General features: G+C 43.7%; 1 protein-coding gene across 3 annotated transcripts in view; it reads right to left on the reverse strand.

Moving 5' to 3' along the window:
- The window catches only part of Arid1b (AT-rich interaction domain 1B), a 402,089-nt gene that overhangs the window by 31,769 nt on the left and 344,747 nt on the right, over positions 1-25,573 (reverse strand). For 2 of the 3 annotated variants that reach the window (XM_076858094.2, XM_076858092.2), the window contains exons 9-11: positions 11,240-11,385; positions 4,856-4,965; positions 3,965-4,123 (exon numbers count right to left, since the gene is read on the reverse strand). In XM_076858094.2, coding sequence (XP_076714209.2) covers positions 3,965-4,123; positions 4,856-4,965; positions 11,240-11,385 — 415 coding nt within the window. The remainder of the gene's footprint in view (positions 1-3,964; positions 4,124-4,855; positions 4,966-11,239; positions 11,386-25,573) is intronic. The other variant, XM_076858093.2, reaches the window with a different exon arrangement.

Genomic DNA, 25,573 nt, shown 5'->3' on the forward strand with positions numbered 1-25,573 from the left:
AAAATGAGGAAGAAAGTATTATCTCCTGTAATCAGTTAAATTAAAAAACGTCTTCCTTCTTTCATGTCACTTGTGAAAAACTGAGAGGTAAAGTTTGAGATTAAAGATATGAGAAATAAAAGCAATCATTTCAATTTAAAATGACTAATTTTATCCTTACCCTAAATTTAAGATCCATTTGTCATCTATTTAGTTTTTAAAAATTTTTTTTTTAGTTGTAGTTGGACATAATATCTCTATTTTATTTACTTATTTATATTTAGGTGGTGCTGAGGATTGAACTCAGTATCTCGCATGTGCTAGGCAAGTGCTCTACCCCTGGGGCACAACCCCAGCCCCTCCACCTGCCATGGTCCTCTCTAAACTGAGACTGGGGAGTGGCTAATCACGACTGGGGTGTAGACAGGTTGCTCCCGCTATCGGAAGGCAGTGATGCCTACAACTTGGAGCAGGCCTGAGGTGCGATCAGCTGCTTAGTTTTAACTTTTGTCACCTTTCTTTGTTAACTTGTGCTATCTCAATTTGTTCTCCTAAAATTAGAAAAATGTGTAAAGATAAAAGGTTTATTTTTAATATTAAGATTTTCCCCAAAGTACTTTTATGGCACCATAACAAAGGACACTGCACCGCACAGTTGGGCCTCCGTCTGTGTGACACCAATTCTGGGGGACTATTTGAATCTGCCAGCACTTCATGTTTCCTTTGCAGTCCTTCGTTACACAGTTGGTAAAACTGTTTGGCGTGTGCTTGCTGGTCTGACTGCACTCTTGACTAGATTTTAGGTTGAATCCACAGCACTTAGCACAGTGGCCATAATATTGATGGTCCTTATAGACATTTGTATATGAAGGTTCCAATGGAAGGAAAAAGTGTGAAAAGTCTGGCAGCATTCAAATAAGAACCAAGAACCGATTCAAATAGCCTATCCACAGGATTTCAGTGAGAAAGGTGTGAAGTGAATGTGGATGCAATCAGCAAGACTGCAGGCTGAAAGGCCTGCTCACTAGCCAAATTATTACCACAGCTGGGATCTGGGTGTCTGAATATAGAAAAAGGACAGGAGGAGAAACAAGGCTCAGTAGATAAAGAGCACATGTGTCATCGCTCTCTCCACTAACCAGGCTCAACACACCCCTTCTTGACTGCAGGCGTTAGCCATGGGCTAAGGATGCAGCTCAGGGGTAGAGAACTTGCCTACCATGTATAAGGCCCTGGGTTCCTTCCCTAGGACTGAAGAAAACCAAAACAAAAAAATTAATATACTACAAGGAAACCTCTAGATAAAGGTCTTTACCATAGGCTCCCCTCACCATGCCCCCAGCAATGGACAAGCGATGGCCCTTCAGAAAGACCAGGTAACTTTTCCAGGTCACCAAGGACCATCTAATGCTGCTTGAGTGCTGTAAAAATTACATCCTACTGTTCTGAAACTGTTGTGGAGGCAAAGAAAGGAATGTAAATTGCTAAAAAACTACAGCAAGACATTCTTATGGTGCCACAAATGTTTTCATTGCATATACTTTAATTAAGCCTAAAAGTACATTTCCCTCAAGCCTTTTAGGCAGATTTACATTTTCACAGTCTTTACCATATGTTTGGTGATATGTATATGTGCATGTGTATGGACAAATGTTTATTTTTATTTTAGAGTGTTTTGTAACAAAACAATGTTGGTCCACAGTACACTGTCAAAGCAACAGCAGGCTTATTATTTTGCCTCTTTCAGTCCTGCTGTTAGATGGGCTTTATTAGGGACATTATTAAGAACAATTGCAAGCACAAATTGAAGTGGTATCTCAGACAGAGCAGTTAAATATTCCTGAATTGCATATATTTGCAGTGACTGGATAGTGAAAATGACACGTGTCCTTCATGATGCCCTCCTTTGGTCCCCCTTCCTGAATTACCAACTCATTAAAAAAAGTGGCTATTGCCCAATATAAAGCAAGAGTATAACAACTTTCACTTTAGCAAACAGCTTCTCTAGCACCAGAGCCAAAAGTTTGCTTGTAAAATTGTAAACATAAAACAATTTAGAAGACTAAGGAATGTAGAAATATTTAGTAAAAGTTAATATACAATTTCAAGTGTAACTGTATTAGAAACAGAAAATGGGGTCAAGGATTATTTGATTTTCTTACATTTAAGTAGAAAGTGGGATTTTGATGAGCTCTTCCTACAGACTTGCTGGATGGAGACAATCTGACCAGTAAGCTAGAAGCCAGTACCCACCCTCAGTCATTCTTTGTAATTCTGAGATTAGCAAGGAGAGCATTTACACATGATCTGTTTGTAGAGTCTTTTTTTTTTTTTAGTTGTAGACGGAAACAGTACCTTTTATTTATTTATTTCTATGTGGTGCTGAGGATGGAACCCAGGGTCACACATTTGCTAGGCAGTGCTCTGCCACTGAGCCACAAATCCAGCTTTGCAGTCTGCTTTTTGTAAATTATTATTCTTAATTATCGCCTGAAGTTTTAAAGGTTATTATATTCTACCTCTGAAATTTTTCCTCTGAGTCAATGTGCGAGTGTGTTTGGAACATTATTTGAATTTTACCTTTTCATTTAAAAGCATTACTGATCCAAAATGCCGTTTCCTATATAAAGAGAGGAAAGAAGGAAGAAAGAAAAAAGAGAGAAAGGGGGAGAGAGGGGGAGAGAGAGGGAGGGAGGGAGGGAGGAAGGAAAAATAACCAGGGTGGATTATGGGGAAAAAAAACCCCACATAATGTTGCTGCCTTCTGAGACTCAAAGCAAATAACATAGAGACACCAAAACTAAGGAGTCAACTCTCCCTGTTCTTCAGCCCTGCTTCACACATCCTGGAAGCACTGCATGTCTCATCTCGGGTTGCAATGGAAACACATCTCCAGGGAAGGCAAGAACAAAGTGCCCTTTCTTCCTCTGAAAAGGGAAACGCTGGTTGTACCAGAGCTCCGTGTGAATTTCACAAACATTTACTAGAAAGACCAACTCTTCAACCCGTCAAGCTCTATCTATTTAACCCAGTGAGCGGATAATCAATAGCAGACTCCTTCTGGGTTTTGACTAGATTGCCAGATCCCTCATAGCCAGAGTGGTCTTCCCTCTGACTCACTTTTCCTGGGCTGTGCTCTTCAATTCGTTGCCTTAAAATTAGCCTGTTAATTAAGCCTTCTTGGCAATTAATTATATGTTAAAGATTTTTCAAAAAGATCTTTTGATTCCCTATATGAATGTAAAACAAAGGTTACTACAGCACATTATTCTCTCTCTTTTTTTTTAATGACACAGAATTAATTTCTTTAGTAGGCCCAACTCTAAGGACATTAAGGCTAAAAGAAGTCCCTGATACACACAATACCATTTGTTATTTATATATCATATGGAAATCACACATATTTCAAGATTATCAGCAGTCTTGTGCAGAACACCATTTTTCAACCTCAACTGATTGCAATATAGGTACACATTATTAATCTAAAAATTCACATGCACTAACATTTCTGTAAGTTTGTTAATTCAGACATATGATTTGAAAATGAAGCAGGGCTGATATTATGCCACACCATACCCAGGTTGTATATTTATTTATTTAGGTAGGTAGTAGTTTTGAAATGTTTCAGATGGAACAGCCCAGGACAGACTTAGCTGGGCCAAATGTATCAGTCCATAGCTGCCATCAGTTCCCATGTAAATGGAGAAACAGCTTGTTTGGAGAATGCCCCCTGAGTTCAGGCCCAGCACGTTTTGTGCGGGGGCACTTCACCAAACAGCTGTTACCAGAAACCAACTTTTACAATGCACATAAACAGTACTCATTTTATTACAAATGCAATCATTTATAAAGAAAACCTTTTCACGGATCAATAATAAAGAAAAAGTCTTATAAAACAAACCAACAAGCAAGCATTAACGTAGAATTAATTAATTATCCAAAAACCCCCAAAAAACAAAAATAACAAACAACCAGAGCCACTTACAGGGCTTGATGGAGTCTTTGGCCAGCCTGGGCTGCTAATGCTATCGCTCTCATCTCCATGAAAGGAGGAGATGCTAGCAGAGCTGGGGGACATTGGGGAAGGGACTGGCAGGTTGCCGGGGGTTGGGGGCTGAGAAATACCCTGAGAGCTGTAGCTATCCTGTGGTAGAGGAATAAAAAAAAAAAAAATGACAAAGGTAGGGCAAACTTTATTTAAAATAACAAAAAGTACATCCAGTTTAACAGACTAATTTATATATATATGATATATATATATATAATATATATATATATATATATATAAGACATATACAGACACACACACAAACACATGTATAAGGTATTAAAACAACATTCTTAATTAGTATGATTTGGTAAGTTTGCTGGATGCTGGATAAGGCCACAAAGCCACCATGCTTACTTCAAGCTTACATGGAATGCTAAGCATGGGTTACCCCTTATGAAAGAAAGAAAAAAAAAAAAAAAGCTGTTCACCTTATTTATCAAATAAGGCAGGAAAGCAAAATATTAAGTATGTTGTTGTTGCTGGGCGGCCAAAACAGGAAGCTACAAACTGAAGGCAGAGAAAATGGCTGCAAGGATCAAAACCAGGCAAGATCCCTCACTTCTCCCCACCCCCAAAGCATTTCTCAGGTGGGTCTTGTCCCCACCCCCTCCCCCAACATGAGTTAATGCCATAAGAACTAGTAACTTTCAGATCCACACCATGGAGGGGGTGGGGAAAGAAAAGACTAGAACATGTTGCACAAAATGAAGGCATGCAGGAGAGAAGAGACCAAGAGAACAAAAAGGGTAGCCAGCACCAGGGCAGAGTAGCAGCATGGCAGCTTTGACCAGGCAGTGCCCACACCGCGTGCAGGGGAGGAAGTACCTTCGACTTGCTCTCGGGCTGTGGAGTGCCTTCTTCTTTGCCATCTGCTTTGAGAGGCACGGGCAGTTTGGATTCACCGGGAGACATCATATCTGCAAGACCCATAGATGCTAATCGAAAACAGGAGAAAGAGTCAGGATTATACATGTGATTTGTCCGACTGTGCTGCCAGCACTGTTACTGAGTAAGGCATGGGACACCTGAGTTTCCCTTGAAGGAAGAAAAGAAGAGAGAAATGGTAACTGGGAGCATTCTTATTTCTGAAATGTGAATAGCACCACATTTTGGCAATCCTTCTTGTAAAAAAAAAAAAAAGAAAAGAAAAGTGACAACCATTCTGTGTTGAAAACCTACCCCACCGAAGGCCAACTTATTATCAACATTATTTAGTTATAACAGAGTAGGCAACAAATGGAATAAGCAACTGTTTACATGCTCATCAGGGTTTGGAAGCAAACACTAGGTATGTATATCCATTCATTACCTGGGTGCCAGAGGGCTTAGTGACTTCTGATATCCTCAGTTCAAATAATCTATAGTTTGTGAAATTATTTGAAACTTCTTATTGCTTCATTCAAATTTTTTATTTATTGCATACGGTCTAGTCTATAATAAGGGAATATGATTAGCCAAATGACTTCAAAAACAATAATTGGAAAAGACCTTTTGCAGGGAAGGCTGTGCATTTCTTTGCAAGGTGCTGGGGTATCCCTGCAGCCTGGCATACTACTTCCAGTCCTCAGCCCCTTGACAGCCAGCTCAGATCACCACCGCAGGGGGAAAGCCACCCACGCAATGGGCTCCTTCTAGGCCTCACAGCTTCACCAGAGAACACTTAATTTACACACATTTATCACAGATACTAACGGACATCTTCAGGTTAAAACTATGGGTTTTGATTTCTTTCTAAGGGAAGAACAAGGATTCAGCAGGGAATTGGTATAACTATCCAGGGAATCACAGCTGAATTTCCAGAGAACCCCGCTGTGAAAACCATCTGTACAACCCTGACTGGAGGGGCTTTGAGTGAGACATCAAAGGGGAGGCAAGGGGGTGGGAGAGAGCATGAGCTCTCTCCTGACAGAATCACATGAACCCGAGGTCTGACGGGCAGAAGCCGGTTCACATGCTGCAAAGGCGAGAGTGCTGGCTCAGCCAGGCCGTACACACAGGGCACCATGTGCCAAGGGTGGGGGTGGCAGCTTTAAAAAAGACTCCACAGATTGCCCACTACAAAATGATTATTGCACATATTCATGTATTACTATGTTTTAGAAAATAATTAGTTTTAATTATAGCAGTGAGAGAGTGAGCAGGCTCTGGTGAATTAGCTGGCAAGCTCCGTGGTGCTAATTTGCTAATATCGTTAGCATCGCTGCAGGTTGAGACCATAGGTCCTGCCAAAAAAAGCCTACCATGCCACGTGCCCATGAGTTTACATCAGCACACTCAATAATGCACTCTGAAATCCTGTATTTTCCACCATGGACACACTGGCTGGTTTTTCAAAGCCCATTCGCAGCCCTGTCAGCCCTTAAAGTCATCACAACACACACAAATCATAATTGGGATGTTTTTCTTTTTTTTCAAATTACTTTCAATACTTAGACTTTAAGAACTGGAACAAAAAGCTTTTTCAAGTGATGCAGCTGCAGAGAAAAATCTATTGGGATCAGCTAAAAATGCTGTTATTTTTGTGAATGTGTGAAACCTCAAAAAAGCAGCTGAGAGATGTTACACCAGGAAGACAGCCTTGTTCAAAGTGCTGGATTGATTTCGTGCAGTTTTATCTCTGGGGTCTAACAAAGTAAGAACCTGTACATTGAAAAACACTCCTTCCAGAAGAAGAGAAGGGTCAAAAACCGGCACAAGGTGAGGAGAGGGCCCTGTGCACCACAGCTGCACAGCCCTGCTCTGTCTCTCATGAGGGTCGCAAGAACAACAGCACCCAGCTCCAGAGAACACCAGGAGGCCGTGGCATGTGGCTTCTGCTAAGGCCTGCTTCTCCACTGGTGACGGCTTCCTCACAGTTGACAGTATTTCTAAGTCATGTCTGAATATTATTTTGAAAATAGGAATAGTAATATCATATTTTATGCATTAAAGGTGTTAAAGTACACATAAGCAATTTCGAATCATAAAGAACTGGGCTAATATGTATTATGATAATTAGTGATAACTACTGACTTAAAAACCAGACTTACATGACTATAAGCATATGTTGGTTTGAAACTCCTCAAGTTTCTTCATTCTCTATTATACATTTTAAAATGGGCATTTTGAATGTGCAAGTAAGATATCTGTCAAAAATTGCATTGTTCTATAATTCTGAAAGATGAATAAGGATAGAATTTAGAGTTCTAATTTTACTTAGTACTCCTGCCTCACAATGTAAATTTTATTTTACTAAGTGGATCACAAGGTATTTCCTTATGGCTTTTATTCATCTTTTTGTTGAAATGCCTATTTTGACTTCTTACCAGAATTCTCAATGAATCACGGTGATGAGCCATATGCTTCCCCAGGCAATGTACACCAGGGGCACTATTTTTTTTTCCTTTCCCAGAAAAGAAAGACCACCACTGTTCTAAGGATGTGTTAAATCAGGGTACTGTTCTCTCTCCACTGACATCAGTAATCCAGCATGTGACATTCAGATGCAATGAGGGGCTGTGAGGGACTGGCTGCTGTAGAAGGCGCGGCCTGAGCGCTATTAAGTACATTCAAGCACTAGCCTTTGGCTCTACCATTGAAATTTAACAGTTAGAATGATTTCTTAAAGCAAGCATGGTCAAGGTCCTCAGGTAGCTATTCTGCCCTGGATTTTATGCATTCAAAAGGACATAAAGAACATGTGACACAAGTAAAACTGAAGTAAACACTCATTCCTGCCTCCTCCCGTCATCCTTTACCTTCTCTCCCGGCAGGCTCTGAGTCACCCCCAGAAGATGTAAGTCAGGATCAGAAACACACACAGCTCTTTTCTTTTCATGGTAATATACCATACGCCACAAAATATTTTATTTCTTGTTTTTGATAGCACAAAGGGCCTACCTATGTGTATACATCTGTTCATGACTACTTTAATATGTGGCAAACTATAAAGCATACTGTTACCATAACTTAGAAGAGGTATGAACAAAGCTCGGGGGAAGCCTTTCCTTCTCACTGGATTGGCAAAGCCCAGAGAGAATCCCTCAAACATCCCAATATGAGGTCTTCCTTGGGGGTTGCCAGTGAGAACGAGCAGGCTGGGCACAAAGCCATAATTTGCATGAGTGCCTCCTCCCCATGCAGCAGCCCCAGCAAGCCTGACGTGCACGGCTGCTCCAGGAGAACAGCAAACCTCTCCTCACAGCCATACTGATGCTCCAAGAAAGCCCTGCCCCTGCAGCCTGGCACATCAGCATACACTTCCCCCCAGTTTAAGAGGTCTGATTTTGATAGCTTATCACATCCTTTTTCTGGGGAAGCAGCAATTTGTCTAAAACCATCAACTTAAAGCAAGCAAGTAAGCAAACAAAATGCCTTTAAACTGCTTAGATAATCAACCACCAGTAAGGGTGCAAAGGACCCAAAGCTTCCTCTATGGAAGACTGTCAGGTCCCAAGAAGATAGCTGTCCAGCTGTGAGATCCCACTCTAGGCAGCTTTGCTAATGGCACACAAAGCTGGCAGCTTTTCTACAGGCGATTGCTGAGCAAAATACCTCCAAATAATCAATTCTCAAACTTTAGCATGCATACATGAAAAGTGTCTGAGAAGTTTGCTAAGAATGAAGATTCCTGGACCCACCCCCAGAAATTCTGATGGGAGCTCAGGAATCTGTGGTTTTAATAGCATTCTAAAGGATCTTTAAAGTAGATGATTCATAAATTTGGGTAGTGTGATTGACATTTTCCCCTGTAAAGGGCTATCAGAGCTGATATGCCTTGCACTGGCAAGACAGTGATGATGCTCTGCCTCTGGGATCGACCAAAGCTCAGCTGGCAGAAAGACTCACCACTGGAATTTGAGCAGGGCTCTGCAAGGAGAAGGCTCGGCGCAGTGCCTCATGGCTGCTCATCAACTATCTATAGGATCTAGTGTAACTGCGCCCATAATACGTAGTTCCAATCTTTAAGTCTAAGTTAGAACAGAAGCAGGAAACACCCTGAAGAGGGAAGTCCCGACTCTCCATCCAGCTTCCCAGGTATTCCACGTGAAGAAACAGTTGTCACATTTACCCCTACACTGGCTCCATTTAAATAATCACTTGTTCACTGAAGCCTGTAACAGTCTGCCACTACACGGGAGGATTTTTTGGCCCTGTACACTGCTATAGCACAACTGTTCGAACTCAGTGAAGAGAATGCTGGAACGTCAGTTGCTCTGGCTGCAAACCGAGGTCAGGAAATCTACCACCAGCCCTGGCTGGCATCTGAACTATCTTCACCTTCTCCCAAAGTGCAGTCTGATGAAGAAGGGCTTATTTGTCATCACTGACCTCCTCTCAGTGTGCCTAAACCAACGAGACAGGTACCACAAAGGGCCGCTTTGACCCATCTGTAGTCAAGTGCACCGCGGCAGCCCCAGCCCTAGCCCCAGCCCCAGCAGGAGCTATGCCGCTGTGTAACCCTGAACTGCTGGCTTCCCAGGGGCTGACTCAGTTCCGTAGGTTGACTGGACCTGTTAACATACATGTGGCACAAGCTAAATGGCCAAGACTCCTCGGATATGCTGAATGATTACTTTATATCATTATAGCATTTGACTTATTCAGCAAAGGATGAAATAAAATTATATAAATGTGCAGATTAAAATTTGATAAATGTCTAAATTATTAAAAATTCAATGTCAAAATGCACAATTCAATAAAAATACACTGCTACCCATACAAAAGACTGTGAGGATGAATGGCCATTCACTGAACAGATTTTCTCTGTATGAAATAACGAATAGCAAATTATCTTAATACTAATAGTAGAAAGACACCCTCTCTATGAATTCCCATTAAACTGGTTGCTTCTCAGAGATACACACTTCGTAGGCAGAGCACTGCAGATCTGTTGTAGTTGGGTAGTTTAGTGGCTCTGGGGTCTAAAGAAAAAAGGGAAAAATGAATATTGCTAATAATAGGTGAAAATTTGTGTAATTTAATGTTCTCCAGGAGTTTTAATTCAGGAAGTTAGAGAAAACACAAGACTGTCACAACCCAGGTCCTCTGGTACTAGGGAAAGTGCTGGTAGGGGAAGGGAGGCTACCATCTGTTGGCCTTTGGTCTCTAGTACAAACACTACCTACCTGAAATGAAATATGACCTATGTGACACCAGGGAGGCTATTTTATTTATTTTAAAACCTCCACTTTTACCCATAGTTTCTGTTTTCCTCTCTCACAAGCCTCGAAAGGGAAGTAATTGGGTAATATCAATATTAAATGAGACTAGAAATCGGTGACTTAGAAGTTCAGTCAGGGAGTGTGTCTGGCCCTTGAGATGGACAAGACAGGACTGTGGCAGAAGGCAGCACAAATGGAAAAAGGTAAACAAGGGAGCCAGGGATCTGGCTACAGTGTTTTCTTGACATGTCACAAGATGGTGGAGGACACAGAGCTGTTAAGTCAAGTTCTGCCTTAACTGAAGGAGCAAGTCCTGCTGCAAGGTCTCTATCAGTCAACTCAATTCAGAGCAATTCATCATTTGGAAAGTAGCACTTGTTGCCTGGGATGTCCAGGAACTCAAAGGTCTCAGATTCTGGGAAATGGGAAATATACAGTTTGAGCCATTGGTGATGTTTCCCACAAACTGACAGAATACTGAACGCACTAATCAGACATGATTTTGTAAGAATGCAACTGTTGAGACTACAAAATGGGCTGAAAGAGCTAAATGTAATTAGACATTTATGGCAATTTCTCAATGGAGGTGACCTGCAAATAGCACTTAGGAAGCAGCTGCTTCCAAGTACACATTTAGAGGGGTTTCCCCAAATGAAAAGGTGCTTCCAACTCTCCCTGCTCTGCCCTGCAGCCATTTCCCCTGAATATGAATTCTCAAAATTTATCTCTACCACTGTCAAATGCAAAGATCTTACTTTGGGATCTACCAATACTCTTTACAATTCTCAAAGACAGAACTTAGTGTCTGTACTTAGCAATCACCAATGATATCTGAATATTGTCCACATATTATACAAGCACAGAATGAATACAGTAATTTATACAGAATATAATGTAACCCTTAAGTCTCAAACAGACTGAGCCAGTTTCCCAGAAGTTGAAAAGTAGTACTATTTCCATTTTTACCAGTGGATCCATCTTCTCAAGCTGGTTGGGCACATTCACTTGGGAAGCCTAGGAAAGGGTAGGACAGGGTATCCCTTGGGAGCCAGAGCTGCCAGGTTACCTGTGGCGCTGTTCACCATGGTGGGCGTCATGTTGTAAGGCGGTGCCTGTGTGTTCATCAGGCCAGAGCTGTTGTTCATGGGTTGGCTGTAGGGAGAGCTGGAAGCCACAAGTCCACTCTGATTCATGCCAGGAAAGCTGCCTTGCCTATATGAAAAGAAAGCACAGGTACACATAGACTGACGGCGCACGGCACGGCACAGCAGAGTAGACGGTCCTGGTGTCAACTCTAATAGAGCACTCAGGTGAGGGGCAGGGCTGAGTTTTCATGTTTGCTAAAACCAGACTGTTTCCTGGAGAAAGAGACTGAACTCTACTACTAGGCAACTGTCCAGTACAGTGTATCATAAGTTGTACAAATAAGCTATACATTCATAATTACGACACCTGTTCAGAATTATTCATGTTGAGGAATGTTAGCAAGAGTAGGGAACTTGAAATAAGAACAGGAATTACAAAAGCAAGCAAAATTAATGTCTAATGTTTAATAAGATCTGACTATTAGCACTGCTTAGTATCCTCACATCAAAACCACAAGAGGTAAAAAAAAAAAAAAAACAACAAAAAAAATGGGCAGTGTGGGGATATTAAAAAAGTAATTCTTTGCCCTAAATTTTCTGATATAAAAAAATGAGAGAAAGCGCTGCTAACTCTCTCCTCAACCCTTTACTTAACTTTTTGAAGTCAGGGTGTTTAAAAACACACTGATTTCCCCATACCAAAATTATGTAGCAGACACACACCTCCACTGCTTTTTAAAAATATATATATTTTTAGTTGTAGTTGGACACAATACTTTTATTTATTTTTGTGCGGTGCTGAGGATCGAACCCAGTGCATTGCAAATGCAAGGTGAGCGCTCTACCACTGAGCCACAATCCCAGCCCTCTCCACTGCTTTTTGGCAGGGCTTCTTCATCACAGGAGAGGACAGGTACTTAGATTAGCTCAAGTTTCCCAAATCTTCACAGCCCCTTGCCCCAAATGCTGCTGACATCATCTCTTGCTGACTTCGTTTTACTAAATTTGCCCAATGCTTGGTAAGACATAACTTCTCTTCACCCTTAAAAGAGAAGGGTCCTCTATCCAGAAGAGAAAACTGTCTCACAATGTCACTTCTCTGATGGCTGGTAATGAGAGAAGAGATTTAAATGGCAAAGTGGTCAGTTCTCCTAGGGGAAATTCCAAAGCAACAAGAAAGATGGTGGCAACGTGGCAAAAGCCTTAGAAGTTCTATTTCATCCTTGCAGTCAAAGCTTTTCTTATGTAAAATCTTTAAGAAACTTTTAAAGTTTGGGGGAGTGATGCTACTCTTAGTAGTAAAGCTAAGAAGAGGGATAAAAGATGCTTTTCTTATTTGTTCCAAACTAATTATGATTATACAATCCCATTTACCGCCATTAAACTATCACTTGGTGGCTCTAGATGTAAAAAAGCCAACATTTTTATGAGACCTTTAAAGAGATTAACATAAATCATTTTTTAAAATCTATATACCGATGATTTTTCTGTGTTATGTTTCCAATGGACTTAACTTTCTTGCTTGTAGGAAAAATTTAAACATGGACTATTTGAAAAATCAAAGTAATAAAGATTTAATTTTCTTTTTCTTTCTTCTTCTTCTTTTTTTTTTTTTTAAATAACAAACCAAACCATTCAGGGAATTTCTGTACCAATACTCAATGATAACTTGCAAGAACCTTCTTAGACAAATGGTGTGGGCAGGGCTTGGGGTGTTACTTTGACCTTTGGTCCTCAGCTCACTGAGGGTTCACTGCTGAGGGGCATGACAGCACCTACCTACCCCACAGGATCTGAGACGGGTCAATGGCTTTCAGTTAGTCTCTGAACCGTCAGGCGCCTGCTCCTGGACTACCGCACTGCAGCTATAAACATGTGCCTCCACGGTGCAGGCCTCACTTCCTCCTGTGGATGGCCGGATCGACTTAAGCATCCTAGATTTCCTTCTGGGTGTCCTTACCCCATAAGCCGGTCCAGGGCCAGTTTTCAGAAGTGGCTCCTGTTGGGGCTGCTTTGTTTCTTAGATGAACCTGTGAAGAGCACCCTGAGCTTCTGAACAGGCTTTTTCTGGAGGATTATTTCCAAGTCAGTAACTGCTTCAACTCACTGCTGGCCTCCCTGTCTCTAGGATGTGTTTTAGCGGCGGCTTCCTACGAGGGCCACCCTTGCTCCCCCTGGAAGGGAGCCCTGCTGGCTGCTGTGAGCTGCACCTGTGCAAGCTCCAAGTCTCTCTTGGCTGTGTTCAGGTAACCTTTGCTCATCTGGGCTCTTCTAGCGGTGCACTGAGAGGAGGATCAGGCCTACTTAACCCTTGCATGTGAAAAAGTCCTGGTAAGTGAAATGAATTGGGAGACAATGCATTCATCACTGTAGAAAGGCATTCTAAAGTAGAGTCCACAGTCACCTTTTCTAGCTTCCATTATTTCATTTCATGTGTAGACAGATAACATGGACGGCACTAATGCCTCCTTGAGACATTTGTTTATGCTAAAGTGGAAAAGAGAACCAGAATATGCAATCCATCAGGAAGATGACTAAATTAGCAGCCATCTAACCCTGATCTGTGGCTTCTCCCCCACTCTGCACAGCCCATCTTCAATCACTATGAGATGACAAAGGCACATAATAGTTTTACAGAAACAACACAATGACAAAAAAAATCAAAGATTGAAAGGTCCACGTGTTGGATGTCAACTGCTTGTTATGTGGTCCTCAAGTAAACTGCAGCTGTTGTTTTAAAAGTCTGGTTAAAAAGTCAGGGATCTTATTTGGGTAGGCTGTGACAATTATTAGGAACTCAAAGCCTCAAATGTGAGTTTGGGGCTCAGTCACCTCATGGGTCCCTGTCCAGGACAGCACTGACCGCTGTATCCCTTTGGATCACAGCAACCCCTGGAAGCTCCACGTGGAGTTAGGAAAATCATGAGGTAAATCCTCACTTTCTTCAAAAGAAAATTAGGAGCAACAAACCATAAACAGGCAAAAATTCAAGGTGAAATGAAGGGATACATCTAGTGTAAAACCTGCCCAAGTGTCAGATGAACCCAAAAGAGCAAAGTGTCCCATCTGGGACTCAGGGGCTGTAACTACTGGGCTGTTGCTTCTTGTGGGCCCAAAGGCTTGGGCTGTTCTGTCCCCCATCACTGTTTTCCACAGTCTGCAGATCTGAAACCCATGGTCAGGGCCATGAGCATCCAACATCATCTCAGAGGTCTCTTCTAAGTTGATGCACACTCTGAATGGGCTTGGTGTAGCTGTTAGGTGACCAGACTGCACACTGTGAAGACAAAGAGTCAGGGGCTGCTGACCACACTGCCCGGCCCTGCCTGGCCTGCTCTGTCCGCCACACGTCTCCCGCATCTTTTCAATAGCAAACAAGATTTGTGCACAAACATGCTGACCAGAACTCGGTCCTAGGGTTGAGCCCAGGTGTGTGCGAGGCCTGTCACTCTACGGCAGAACCCGGCTCCTACTGCGCGTGCACCCCTGGCAGCGCTTGTGCTCCTGCTTCTCATTCCACGCATGCCCACAAGTGCTGTTTTGTAGATTTTCCTTTTGTTGACTTTGGAGATTTCTTTAAAAATGCACATTCACCTGCCAACAAAGGGCTGGCTTTGGGGGAAAATATGGAAGCCAATGCCAATTTTAAAGTGGCATTTCCGGCAGATCAGGGTAAAGGCAGAAAGGTGAGCACAGGTCGCAGTGCAGTTTGAATTCTGTAGGATTCATGCGTGTGCAATCCTAAGAGTGCCACATGCTTCTAAGATCTGACTCTTACCTCAAATATGATAGAGTTTAAAATTAAATCAAGTCTATATATATGATTTTGGAGCTTTAAAGAAAACAAGACCTACTGAGGGCAGTGGAGCGTGCCTCAGTGGCTTGGGAGGCTGAGGCAGGAGGATTGCTGAGGCAGGAGGATTGCAAGTTCAAAGCCAGCCTCAGCAAAAGCGAGGTGCTAAACAACCCAGTGAGACCCTGTCTCTAAATAAAATACAAAATAGGGCTGGGAATGTGGCTCATTGGCCAAGTACCCCTGAGTTCAATTCCCAGTAACCCCCTGACAAAAAAAGAAAACAAGACCTTACCATTTTAGCAATTAACAAAATTTTTTTCTCAACAGTACAGATGAAAGTGTGAGAGTACATCTTTAAAATGAACCAACTTCTGACACAGCTCTTTGAAGAAGGGCAGGGCAGACAGTATAGGTGCCCTGGACAGCCTACACAGCGGAGTCCCCTGGAACACTCTAGCACACCCACGGCAGACATCATTTGAGTCACGCTTAGAATGAGCATAAAGCTGAGCGTGACTGCCACGCACACATGCCTTCATCCAGGACTGCCAGTGCAGCGTGGGCGGAGTCATGAAGCCACCAAGGACCGCTTACTGACAAAATACGCCAGACCAGCACTGAAATTCGAGGGCACTTTGTTACTTAGACCCAACTGTTGGAACCAGAAGTTGAAACCTGCGAGACCCCAATTCCAGCAGAATCTTTTTCTACTTGCTACTCTGTTTCCCTGGAGAGCTACGGCTATAAGAACACAACATCCTATTGGAAATGTTTTATGACCACAGATGTTCTCACACTACATCCAGTATCGCTGGAGAGAGATTTCTGATGGAATTACGTGGTGACTCTTCCAAAGCAGCACTGAGGAGAAATCCAGCTCAGCTTATTTTAAATCTAATATCCAAAGCAAAAACCACTGTGTGTACCCCAAAAAGCACAATCAAAGCACGAAGCTCCTGTGGCTTTGTGGTGGGGCTGACCCACGAACGTGCCCGCAGCAGCTGCTGTCAGCAATGCTGGTGGCAAACCCATGTTGCCATTTCAACAGGCCAGTGGCTCTGGCTTGACAGCATCCTTGGGAAGGCAAAGCAGCATTTGTATCGTTGAACAAAGAAAACAGCAAATCCAAGAGCAGTGACATAGAAACTGGATTCCTGCAAAAATATACAGCCATGTGCTGTTTAAAAACAAAAACCAAACAAACAAAACCAGCTACTCCATTTTGCTCAGGGAAACATACTAGAAATACAAATTTCAGTCAGAAATACCTTCTGCTCAGGAGTCACACTTGTGTCCGGGATGGGGTGGGCGCGAAGCAACACAACAGTGGACCAAACACACAAGAAAACAAACAACTGGAGCAGCCAGCAAGAGCTGTGGCCTTGCTGTGGCGTGGATATAAGGTACCTGCATTTGCAAGCTTAAGGTGAGGGGGACAGAAGTACCCTGGGGAAGGGATGGTGGCCCTTTAGCTCTGAGTGTTGGATGGGAATCCACCAGATGAGGAGGCAAGAACTGCAGGTGCAGGGCCCTGTGGCGTCTGGTGTGCACAGACGGTGTGGGAAGAAGGGGCACCATGAGGCCCACGATTACGTGAGGTTCTGAACCCAAAGAGAAACAGGAAGAGACCAGGGGTTTCCAGGAGGAAGAATGGCACTGAAGATGTGTGTTGTAAGATATCACCCTTTGACTGTGAGAGGCAGGAAGAACACGTGTGGGGCTCTCGGGTGGGAGGCCATGGGTGGTGGAAGCAGGATGAAGCGCTAGCAGCATCATGGAGGTGACACAAGGATCTGGTGATGATTAAACCCTGTGGGGGAAGAAGAGCAGGCGGGCATGGCTGGCAGGCGTTCCTGTGCAGGAGAGGCTGCCTGTGCAGGAGAGGCTGCCTGTGCAGGAGAGGCTGGGGCAGCCACTGAGTCAGGAGAGAGCGGGAGCTTGGCTCTGGACACCTGGAGTCCGACGGGCCTCGCGTGCCAAGGTGAGGTTGCACAGGCAGGTGGACCCCTGGGCAGGAGAGCGTTGGTGTGCTGTAAGCCATCTTCCCCCCCTGTGAGGGATGCCCCTTACGAGACTCTTTTTTCCAAGCTCTTTGCTCACTGGCCAATGTGATCTCTTTCAAGGCAGCCTCTTCACTCCAAGAAACACCAACAGACTCGCCACTTACAATGAACCATTGTTTTCTAGCTACACACAGGACTCCTCAAGCCCTTGGCCTCCAGGTATGTTTAAGTTGTACCCTTTCCTTTAAGAACGGGTAGAGGACAGTATCACATTCCAACAGCTCCGAGGAGACCCTTTCCATAGAGCAGCACCTTCTCAAGAGTGAGCTAACTCATCGGGCAGAGCACCTCTCTGTCCTGGCCTCATGACCTGGCATCTCCCACAAGCTGTCCCAAGCCACCTCCTGGCTCTCCCCATTTGTCCAAAGCACTGTATTTGACCACGCTTCCTGGCAAAGGTCCCTCAGCTGAGCCCTGGGTGGCACTGTGCTCCAGCCGGGCCCTGGAAGCCCACACCATCACAAACAGCCTGCGCTCCTCACCACTCCCCATCAGCTGCTCCTGGGTGCTAGGCCCCGTCCTTCCTTTCCTCAACACAGGGGCCAGTTTTGTCCCTAAAGCAGCTTACTGATCCTCCCTGGTTCTCAAAGGAACCAGAACAAACAGAGTGTGAGGGGTTTCAGGAGACAGGCCTCCTTGCCCAAGTGTGAAGAAAATGCAAGAAGAGTGTCCGACTGCTTGGATCTTGGTAACTGAGGTCCAAGGCTGTCTCTGCATCCTCAAAGTTGACCTAGATTGGTTCCCTCTCCTGCTTTGTAAACTGTTTACTGGCAAGAACACAGAAGTCAACCGAAATACTGATGACATTTAACACGGAGTGATTCCAGCACTTCCTTGCTGATTCCTAGCGTCCCAGTGGCCTTGAGTGCACAGCCCCAGTGTGAGCCCCAGTGGGGCTGGGAGCTTGTCCTCCTTCTGTAAGAGGAGACTCTCAGACTTCTGGGGATGCTGGCACCATGCAGCATCCCCCTGGTCTAGGAAAAATGAGACCCATACTGCACCAAAGAGAAATGCAGTTGACACTGCTGTGCCCCATGGAAAGTGCGCCCTCCTAACTGCACTAAACATAAAGATCTTTAAAAGTTAATCTTGAGATCATAATACCATTATAGGAGTCTCAATCCCTTTACTAGGAGAATTGCTCCTTTTCAGTGCTAGGTGGGTCCATATCTTTATTCAGGACAACTTTAACCTGTCACCTGGACAGGTGAGAGAGGATAGGGGGAGCAGACCATCTGGAAGTGTCCCAGCTGCCTGGGAGCCAGGAGAGTGGAGTGAAGAGTGGGGTCCTAGAGATCTGGGAGTACCCTGCCCCAGATGTAGAGTTCATGTGAGCTTGACGAATGCAGAGCGGATAATTAACACTCACTGGTGAACTAATCCGAGGAGAGACGCTTTAGCAACAAAATGATTAAGAATACATACCTCTTACATGCATCCATATGTATCTCTGCTACCATAATGATAATGGAACTTTCTGTTGGCTTCAAAAAAGTATTTTGGATCCTGAGTTCTCCATCTCAAATACTGTATTGTAGCATATTTTGTAAAACCCTTGATAGGGAGCGTACACATACACACACACACACACACACACACACACACACACACTTTTGATTTTTAAGAAATACTCCTAAAACTCTTACAAAATTTCCTGAGCTAAAGATGGCCTTGGGCTGTGAAGTTATCTAACGTAGTGAAACCACACACTGTTCAAAATTAGGTAGAAAATGCCTCTGGAAAAGCCTGAAGACTGAGCAAAACTGTAATCCTTCACTGCTGGGAGCCATCAGCCAAGTAGGTATGACAATCTCCTTGCCAGCTTACTCCCATGCTGTCTAGTGGAAGGACTTCTGTAAGGTGACCTTGCTCAAGGACCAGGGCAGGATCCGTGTTTAGGGTGTTCCCCCTTTAGAATAGGGCAGTTTAGCATAATAGGAGATTAGGGTGTTCCCCCTTTAGAATAGGGCGTATCCTGCTGCTGAGTTCCTCTTGAGTTCTTAGGGTCAGACAGTATATTTTGGGAGACAGAAGCCCATGCGGAGTGGATTTGGGAGAGAGTGGATTTGGGCAGAGAACGTGGATTCCCCCAGAGCGTGTTTGTAGACGGCCGGTGTGAGTTCGGGAATAAAGAATTGCTGTTTGAATCTACAAGCTGTGTGGAGACTCGTGATTTGTGCCCAGCCAGAGACTGCGGCACTTCACTAGCCCCAGCCCCTGCGAGTAGTAGAGGACTCTGGTGAGTCCCCACCTGAAGGTGTCTAAGCAGCAAAGGGAACCCAGGAGTAGTAACACTCCAAGCAAGGGGCTGAACCTTGTGGTTGGAGTTTTCATTTGGTTTGTTATTCAAATCTATGTGATGGCTGACGTGGAATTCAAAATAAGAAAAAGAACCAGATTACGAAAAACCTTTAGGGGGTGCGCCCCACAATCCTTAATGCCACTAAACTAAGGTGCCTGTGAGCATTCAAAAAAGAATCCAGCCCCTCACTACAGATCTTTACAAGGTCACCCAGATAGTCTCCCAGCTGGACTATACAAAGTCTCAGAGCATATCAACTTCATGGCTCCCGCTGCTCCTGCTGCCTTCAGCCCAAAACACTGCTGAGGTCAAGGCTGGAGAACTTTGCTGCCTCCTGGTATCAGTCTGCAAGCCCTTCAGGTTGGCAATGCAGGTCTGCACCGTTACCTGCTGCGATTGTGATTTCAGGATCCCTGCTCTTTCCTGATTAAGTGGGACTTGCGGAGCTGTGACACTGTGTGGCCATATAGTTAGTCCTAGGTGCTAGCCTCTCTAGCATGAGTGTGTGAATGTGTGGGCAGAGATGTAAGCAGGCAGGCAGGGCTCAGCTTGCCTTTCTCACTCAGCTTTCCCGGGCTTGCCATCAGTGCTGTCTTGGAGCACAAACACTAATCCTTAGGTGTGAGCTGGCTTTCTGCTCCAGAACCACCTAGAGGATTTGTTAAACATGCAGGCGCACTGGCCGCGTCCCGTCCCTCCTGTGGTTGGGTGAGTGTGTGTTGAAATCTCCAAGTGGCAATTATCTGCTAGTTAGGGTAGCTCATGGCCTCTAGTCCACTGGAGGTTTGCTGTATATTTCATACTTTGAACCTCATTAAAATAAAGTAAAAAACTCTGTTTTTTTAAGACTTAATATTTTAGTGTATTTTGATTTGAAGATTTATAAATGTAATTTAGGGCTATTATGAATAATAGTCTTATAACTCTAAAAGATTTAATTGTGAAATCATAATCTTAAAATACCAACATAATAACATTCAAATTCTAAATTTTGAAAGGGACCAAAAATGACTGCATAGTATTCAGACAATAATGCAAGCCTTACATTTAACTGCAGAAATAAAATCTCTATTTCAGCCTTTGAGATCTTTCTTCTTTGTCTTTCAATAACATGGCTTTTCAAATCATAGCTATTATGTTAAAACCTAGTTGTCCAAAATCCAAAGGGCTGGATCTCAGTGAATGCATCATCCCCTGCTCCTCGGCACAGGGACGCCACTGTAACTGGGGCTTGACACATTCACAAGTTTTTTGGCCCTTCTCTTTGACATTTTAATGTACTCTCTCCATTAAAGTATTTCCACATCAGTGGCTCCTTGTCCATCAGTCACTGCGTCACACTGGTTTCAGAAGAAAATAACACAGAAAAAGTGCCTCATTGGCATACTGCAGCACAGCACATGAATGACAACTGAGTCTCAGTAATGAACAGTGGCTAGGGGCCATGTGGATGTGAGATGCGCATGTGGCACAGACAGCAGCAACTTGGTGTGCCTGAAAGCCAGACCAACGGATTCGCCTCTGTGAATAGATCCAGCTGTCTCCGAGCAGGGGAGACGGCTGGCCACATCCTCTTACAGAATGTACAGCTGCTTCTACACACTTTTTTTTCTGGGGTGGTGGGACGGGGGATTGAACTCAGGGGCACTTGACCACTGAGTTACATTCCCAGCTCTATACTGTATTTTATTTAGAGACAGGTCTCCCTGAGTTGCTTAGCACCTCGCTTTGGCTGAGGCTGGCTGTGATCCTCCTGCCTCAGCCTCCTAAACTGCTGGGATTACAGGCATGCACCACCGTGCCCAACTTGCTTCTACACTTTAAACAGTTGGATTGCTACTGATCTAGGGCTCCTGTGGCTAGGACCCAGTGGAGTTCATTTACTCTGTTAATGAGTGGCTAAGATGAAAAAATTAGTATTAATTAAAATTTTCAATTTCTCATTTTACTTAAACCAAAAATATTTTTAAAACTAATTTTGGTGACCCTAGTTTTTGTTGTGACGTAAGAATTAAAATGTAGGTACACATATGCATCTTAGTGGTATCTGTTAGAACAACAGTCTTCTAGTCAAGAGTAAGACACTTTATACTGGTTGACCTTGCCCTTTATTTGCTCATTTTTAACATGTAGGCAGTCTGAGAGTTTCCTTTTGTCTGATGTTTGGTTACTGCACTGGGGACAGCAAAAGGATGACAGTGCCTGCCCAGTGTACACAGGTGTCCCCTTGCCCCCCACCCAGCAGGAAATGCCCTCATCCACGACTCTCCATTCTTACTTTAACAGCTGCATGCCAGCCCCAACAGTGTTAAATGCTGCGGCATGTAGGCGGGGGCAATCAGATGGGGAAAACCACTGATGCACAAACCCGTCACGTGCTGGCAAGTGTGTGTGACTTCCACTGCAGGTGTCGGGCCTGAGAAGCAAACGGCCTCCTGAGCTGCTCAAGGGTTGCCAGGGTGTGTGCAGCAGCCTTTCAGTGCAGAAGAGCAGTTGGCCTCGCCCTGAGCATGAGGCACGGTCTCCATTCAGTTGCTCATTCTTTGCTTTCTAATTGCAGGCTGCCTTTAGGCACAAAGGAGAACTCTATAATAGAGAGTATTTTTGCATTTTTTAAAGAAAAATCTAGTTTAGGAACAGCATTACAGAGGGAGAAGAGAACCATAGGCCCACCTCTGCTGTGCCCTGTCTCCAAACTCAATGGTCCTCAGTGGGCACCCACAGGTCTGTTTCCTCCACCAGAAAGTCAAGGAGCACAGGCTGGAGCAGTGTCCAGACCGATGCCTTCCAGCTCCAGGGTTCTGTCATTCCGTAATTGAAGTTCTGTGTCTTCTTAGAAGTCGTTCTTATGAAACAGAATAAAGATCCTAAAGTCTGGTGCCAGACTTCTCTTCCATTTTCATGTAACCAAAGACTTGACTCTAGTTTATATATGTGAGGAATTAAAATCTGTTTACTCACATACCCTAGTTTAAAGATGTGGGGCTTTTTAGAACTTCTATAAATTCAGTGAAGTCATGCTTCCTGCTTAGAGCTCATTTCCAAGAAAAAAAATCTGGATAATTCTGAAATATCCAGCTCTATCAATCAGTTGTTTATGGCAGAGATGCCAATTGTTGAACACTATAGCGTGCCATCTAGAAATAAGGAATGGGGTGCAAAGCACAAGAAACAACCCAGGGAATGTTAGTTGTAGATGTGTGTGTGTGTGTGCGCGTGCGCTTCAACCATCAAGGTTGCAGAACATAGATTCAGTCAGTCAAAAAATCTTAGAGCTGGGAATGCATTTGAGGAGGCAGTAGCTGTGGGCTCTTCCAGGCTCAGAATCTTCCTGTCTGATGCTATGAACATCTATCAGGATGGGCTTTTGGTAAGATCAAATAGTATTTCCAACTCTGTTTCTCAAATCTCTCAAATAACATTGCATTAACAATTATAGGCTTGATTGTTAATTAAACAGCAATGCATCTTCTGAGAAAAAAAGCTTGTCAGTTCTGTACAGATATTACTTATAAATCATTAACGTTGACTGGGCATCAAGATACCATTTGAACGAGATCCACCGCCTTCTATTGTGCATCCTCTAAAAAGTGAAAGGAAGAATTCTTTTATCCAATGGGTGAAAAAAAATATACCTATATGTACTTATTCAACGTAGCAGGTGAATTTTTTACAGGCATGGTGCCACTCTTAGAGGAACTGATAACGAAACTTCTGACCAGTTGGTTGTGTGTTTTCTCTGTATACCTTACACTCAACTGGCTAGAAAATACCACTGACACAATCCTTCATCTTGTCACCAAGCTGTCTAACTGTAGCCTCATTCCTCAACTCCATCATTAACTTGTCCTTCCGGACTCTTCACAGGCTCCAGGCCTTCGGGACTCTAGAGAGGCTCTTTAGAGGACCCCTGTGAATACAGGGCCCCTGAAAGGCCTGCACCATGGCCTCCTTTCCAAAAGGAAACTGGCTTTTTCACAACTGTCTTCCAAATGACCAACTAACATTCACCTGACAGAGTTATCAATGGGGTGTGGGGGGAGAGGAAAAGAAACCAACAATGCAAGTTTTGCCACAATGTTATTAAATATGGAAAAATAAAATCTCCCAACCTGTAACACTAAAAAATATGAAACACACACTTTTTTTTTTTTCAAATTCAATTTCTGTTTTAAAAAAGGCACAATAGGCAAAGGAACAGAAGGCAGGTTTAAAATAGAAACCAAACTTTCTTTTCTTTTCTTTTTGATAGAGAATACTGTAAACACAGTGTAAATACTGTAAACCAACAGGTGCAGGGCTACAAAGACGAGCCTTTGCCAATGTATGTGGTAAGATTTACAGAGAACAATCCAAATTTTTTCAAAAAATTTTTCTAAAGGAGGAGGTGTTGTATTGTAAGGAAGTTATCTGGATGCCACTGGCTGAAACACAGATTGGATCTTCTCCTGCTGGTTAGCTAACATTGATTTTCTGCCCCAGTGGAACAGATTTTACTGTGATGCACACCATTTAAATTCACTTTCTGCAGTTGCTTCACAGGGCTTGGCAAAGCCCAGCCAGATGAGGTTTGTGGCGGTAGACAATGCTCCTTTGAGGAGAAGGACAAGCCTGTGGTCTGAGGCTGATGGCAAACACCTTCCTCCCTCACCATGATCTTCCTACTATTTCGTGAACTGACCTTGAAGGTACAAGGGAAAAAGCACAATAGAGGAAAAGACAATTTCCGAAGAATGAGAATGTTTGCCTCATTCTGTGGTTGTTATTTTACTCTGAGGATTATATTAAGAATTCTGTATTTGTTGGTCCAAATTTAGGACCATGTTCACAGAACGCATAATTCTCAGTTATGAAACGGTCATTTCCTCTGATGTCTAAATAAATGTAGACTGAATATAAGGCTATTAAAAAGCTTTGTCATTCACCCATAACAAGTAGTGAAAATGTAGTTTGCTAAGTTTACTGATGAAACAAAGCTAGTTGACAAAAATCTGTTTTATGTTAACCAAAGAAAGGTATGTCTTTACTGGAAGTATCAAGCACATTGAAGTCTATATACAATAATCTTATGATCAATATACACAAAACAGTGCCAACAGTTCACTCAGCAGTGGTGTGCTTTAAGGGCATTTATTAACCTAAAAATGGTGACAGGGCCTCAGAGTGTATACCTTTTTACCTTTTTTATTGGTACTGGGTATTGAACCCAGGGGTGGTTAACCACTGAGCCACATCCCCAACCCTTATTTTCTCTTTTGAGACAGGGTCTCACTAAGTTGCAAGTCACTGGTACATCAGGCACCGGCCAGTATGTAGATTTATAGAAGGAAAGAAGAGAAGTACTTTTTGTTGCTATATGTAATTCCTGTATTGAAATTGATAAAAATATGGCTACACTGTTCAGGTAGAGAATTCTGCGTTGTTATCTGGTTGTATTTTCCTGATGGCTTCAACATTCTAATCTCATTGGAAGGAAATAACAGAAGCCTCTGGCACAGGTGCTGGCTCACTGACACCGTGAGGAAACTTCTCCTACGCCCTCTGAATGGGCCAGGCCAGGATGGGTCTCAGGTCTCATGCCACGCCACTCTGGGTGACGGCATCTCACTGTGGTGGCAGGTGTGGTCATCACAGTCAGGAGGACAGTGCTGCACAACACAGGTAACCAGACAAAACAGGGACAGTGAAGGGGAAAGGATGCCCGAGCAGGTGACTACGCTGCTTCACGCAGATAGAGGTTTCTGCGCTCCCTCTCAGGCATGAAGGAAAGCAGGCATGCTAAAGCCATGCACAGACAGGACCCGAGGGCGACATGCAGGCTTCCCCCAAACTGTTGCAGTACAGATAGTGAAAAGCAAAAGGAACACAACACAGAAGGACAGACAGACGAACTGCCCCGGGTGGCTTTCCTATAAGGGCGTTTACTCTCTTGGCCTGGGTGTTCCTGCAGCCAGATGGCATGTTCCTGAATGTTTAGGAGAAAACATCCAGGTCCCGCAGAAGCCCGGGGTGTGTTGCCACCTACCCGTACTGGTCAGCCTGGTGCATCATGGGAGCCTGGGAGCTGCCATAGTTGGGGTGCTGGGAAGAAAACATGGGGCGTCCGCCAGCCCCAGACTGGCTGGGATAAGCAGGCGACCTAATGTATGGTGGC

The sequence above is a fragment of the Callospermophilus lateralis genome, chromosome 6, assembly GCF_048772815.1.
Source record: "Callospermophilus lateralis isolate mCalLat2 chromosome 6, mCalLat2.hap1, whole genome shotgun sequence".
Classification (NCBI taxonomy): domain Eukaryota; kingdom Metazoa; phylum Chordata; class Mammalia; order Rodentia; family Sciuridae; genus Callospermophilus; species Callospermophilus lateralis.